Source organism: Cyprinodon variegatus, unplaced genomic scaffold (assembly GCF_000732505.1).
Source record: "Cyprinodon variegatus isolate N-32 unplaced genomic scaffold, C_variegatus-1.0 Scaffold27, whole genome shotgun sequence".
Lineage (NCBI taxonomy): Eukaryota > Metazoa > Chordata > Actinopteri > Cyprinodontiformes > Cyprinodontidae > Cyprinodon > Cyprinodon variegatus.
Window position 1 is genome coordinate 272315 of NW_015150480.1, and position 3995 is coordinate 276309.

General features: G+C 39.5%; 1 protein-coding gene across 1 annotated transcript in view; it reads right to left on the reverse strand.

Annotated features, from left to right (window-relative positions):
• LOC107098647 (1-phosphatidylinositol 4,5-bisphosphate phosphodiesterase beta-1-like) overlaps window positions 1-3995 on the reverse strand; it is a 72973-nt gene that overhangs the window by 34376 nt on the left and 34602 nt on the right. The window contains exons 11-13 of the mRNA XM_015396422.1: window positions 3190-3272; window positions 921-1005; window positions 638-803 (exon numbers count right to left, since the gene is read on the reverse strand). Coding sequence (XP_015251908.1) covers window positions 638-803; window positions 921-1005; window positions 3190-3272 — 334 coding nt within the window. The remainder of the gene's footprint in view (window positions 1-637; window positions 804-920; window positions 1006-3189; window positions 3273-3995) is intronic.

Below are 3995 nucleotides of genomic sequence, written 5' to 3' on the forward strand. Positions count from 1 at the left end.
CTGCAAAAACTGCAGGCTTCATGAAGACTCAAGTAAAAACCAGAAAGATCTGGAAAAAGCCATTTATTTTAGATTTTAAGAAAGAAAACTTGATCTGCCTTTCAAACCAAGCTGGGATCTTCAGTCCCACACCTGTTTTCAGGATCTAGATACATGTCAATACGGCTTTTAATTTCCTTCTGCACTACCCCTTAATTGGCGTTCTGCTCTTCTGATCTAATCTGGGATGTCTGGCTCATTACTGAGGCCTCCCTGATGAGATGCAGGGTTATGAATGTAAAGTCATCTGAGGGCCACTCAGGCTAAAGGTCAAGATAAAAACACATGAGCCCCCTGTGCAAGCAGCTCTTCATTAGCAGAAAAGAAAAATGAAATCGTCTCTCACTTCTAACGGCAGCTCCATCTCTGAACCTTTTCAAGTGACACCGCTGATTCATATTTGCATCTGCTGAATGTTGAAAACAACTCCACAGATTGGTACAAAAAGCATTTTAATTTGAATCCTGAAGGCTCTGATATTTTGTGTCCTCCTGCAATCCAAAAGTAAGTGATTTTCATTACCCCCACCCCCCCCACTGACTGTGGCAGCTGAGCCCGTTTCATGTGGATTTCTGTGGCTATTGTCTTTGTGTCATACCTCCTGTGTTGTTGCTAGGAGACACTGGTTCGTTGCTCTGATTGGCAGGCTGGTCAATTAGCCTCTTGGTGTCTGTGGTATTGGCAGGTTTGTGAGATTTCTTGTTTTTGATGAGAATTTTGCCCAACAGCTCCTGAGGACTGGGCAGGGGGGTGCCAGCCTCCAGCTGCAGATACCAGAGAGTTGGAGGGGTGGGGTGGGGGGTGGTGGGAGAGACAGCATTTAATGCAGCTTACTTTAAAGACCACAGCATGTAATGATGCAGCGATTAGTATTTCCCTACAGGGTATTTGTCCAGAGGATCAATCAGCAGTGCTTCTCCAAAAATAGAGCGACAATATTCGGCCATTTTCGCCTGCTGCTTCAAGCTGAAAAACACAAGAGATATTTACATATTTTGTGTCAACAAAGAGACATTTCATACATACAGGTAAACAACACTCACCGGCCACTTAGTGCTCCTGAAAAAAAACTATCTATTAGCCAATCACATGGTAGTAACTCAATTCCATTTGGCATTTGTTTATTGGGAAGACGACTTATTAAATTCAAATTTTTAATCAAGCTTTAAAGATTAAGTGACTTAGAAGTTTGCTGGTCAGAATGCTTCAGAAATGGTTGAATTGCCTGGATTTTCCTACACAACCATCACCCATTTACACATAATGTTCTCATAATGTTTTCAAGTATCTCACTTCGTTAGGTAGGTGAAAACACCTAAATGCTGTCAGAGGTCTAAGGGAAATGGTCAGAAGGGTTCAAGACACCGAAAAATACAAACCAGTGTCTCAACATCAATGAACGCCAAGACCCACTTCTGTCAGCTGAAAACAAGAAGCTACACAATTCCTGCAGGCTGAATACAACCAGACAAAACATAGACTGGACAACCGTTGCCTGGTCCTTTTAGATTTTAGCTTAGTCTGGATATTGCGGTCAGAAACATCTCGGGGTAGCTTTAAGTCTTTCAGTACCAAAGTAAAATTTGCACCGTTAAAGTAACAATTTAAGAGTTAATTTAACACCAATCCAAGTGCAGTTAAGGGTTAAATATGCTCTGTCAAAGTACATTGACTCTTTTAGAGTGATTACAAAAAACAACTGTAGTAAGAAATACACTATGTAGAGAGTTAATTTAACACTACTTCAGAGTTGGACAAAATGCACTGTGATTGGTGTTAGATTTAACACATACTCTTACTTGAACACTGCAAAATGTACTGTGTTTATCAATGCTAATTCAACCATTTTCTACATTTGGATCTATATGAACATTTGTATTTCTTTTATATTAAATCAAAGTAAAAAAAAAAAATCAGCATCACTTCATGTCCTCTTGACATTAAAATATTGAACTTTTCTAAAGTCATTGCGAAATCCATGAGAAAGGTGTAGTTTTTCACCAGTTAGTATCAATGCTGATAGTTCACCATCACATGTCCCTTCATTTAGTGCTGGTGTTGAACACATAATTGTTGCACATTGTTGGAGAGTTGATCCACCATCAATCATCGACCATAACCAAAAATTAAACATTTTTTTCAATTAACATCTTTCGCTATCTGTGTAAAGTTAGTTAACTCCCTGCCAGACTTCCTGAGTACCGTGGCGGACCTCATCCTTGGTTTCACGACACATTACCTCTCTCTTCTGAATGGTGGACCGGGTTATAAACTTATTTGTAACCTGATAACGAGGCCCCTGTATCCAAGTGGCAAACATCTCTCATTGTAAATGGCTTGTAGTTACAGAAATCTTTATTGAGTTCAAGGACCCCAAATCCCTTCACACTACATTCACTCAGTCAAGTGCTTATAATTGTTAGCTACATTTCTCCACAGCATATTGCCAAACATCAGCGCCACCAGGCCCCCAGACCACCAAGGCAGGGGCAAAATGCTCAAATTGGCAACGCACCAGTTACAGGCCAATGCCTTACATCCCGAGCCAACATCTAAGGTATCTGTCTGACTGCCTCATTGAATCCCTGCCAAAAACAATTAAGGCACAAAATACACTGTATTGGCAAACTCGCTTTAAAACTTAATAGACATTTAATTCCTAATCCGCTGCGTTTAATGGTTTGGTTCACCTTAGCATCTGCAACAAGTTCAGTTCTTTTAGGAACATGGTCTATAATGGTAAGGAGTGTGTTTATGGGTATATTCTGATGGTCTCCTAAAACCTCGTCTTTAAAGGCATAAAGCAGGGGTAGGCAATCCTTCAACTTTTAGATATATCCTTGGTCCAACACTTGAATCAAATGATTAGATGACTAAAATGACTTTGGAGATATTAACTGCATACTGAGAGTTAATTCTGTCATTTTATTCATGTATATCATTGGGACAAATCTGAATTTTGGAGGATACAGAGGATCTGAGTTGTTTGGTCTCAGTTGAGGCCACCTTAGTCCATCCTCACCAAACTCTTTCACCCATGTGTTTGTATGGCTTCAATCAATCCATGAAACTCCATGGAAATCTGGGACTAGCAAGGTGTGCCAGAGCAATTGGCAGGTGAGTATTTGTATAAATGAGTGAAGTTCTTACGAGTCCACGTGGTTTTCAAATGACAGGATGACAGGAAAAGGTGAAGTCTTGAAGGCACATTCTGCAATGGCTTCAATCACCTCCTACAAAAAATAAAAAGTACCGTAGTTAAATGGTTGGTTTGAAAAATCTGAAACATGATGGTTTACTTTTCAACCGTTCAAACTCCAGGGGGAATTAGATTGGAAAACAGATTTAAGACTTAAAGAAATTAATGGTGCTTTCTAAGTAACAACAGTTATATTGTAATATGTGAGCCTCATAAGTAGAAATGCATTTTTTTCACGCATGTTTTTTCTCCCACACTGTTTACATTTGATCACTGCAGCACTTTATTGATTGGAAATGTTCATTTACTGTCTGGAAAGCTGAACTAAACAAAATTTTGTATTATATACACTATTTTATATTGTATACAAAATAACTGTAAAAGTTGTTTAAGTCTAAGGCTAAACGACAGTGTTGTAATCAGACGCATTTACAGGATAGTTTGAAAATTCATTGCTTGAAGGGTGGATGTTCCCTTGTGTTGATAGATGCGAGACATGATGGAAAATGGTCTTTACAAGATCTGAATCAGTGGACTTTAGAAAAATACGCTTTGGGATTTTGATCCCAACCGGCTTTGGAGCAGTGCCCAGCAACCAGAGATTAGACCGAGGCTCAGTGACATCTATACTGTAGCCAACAAGCTATAAGGGGCAAAGCGATATTTTACCATATGGCAAAATTAGTGCAGCTTATTTAAAGTCACAGGGAAGCGGCTGTTCCAACCGTTGCATTTCCAAATTCTCCTAAGTGGTGCC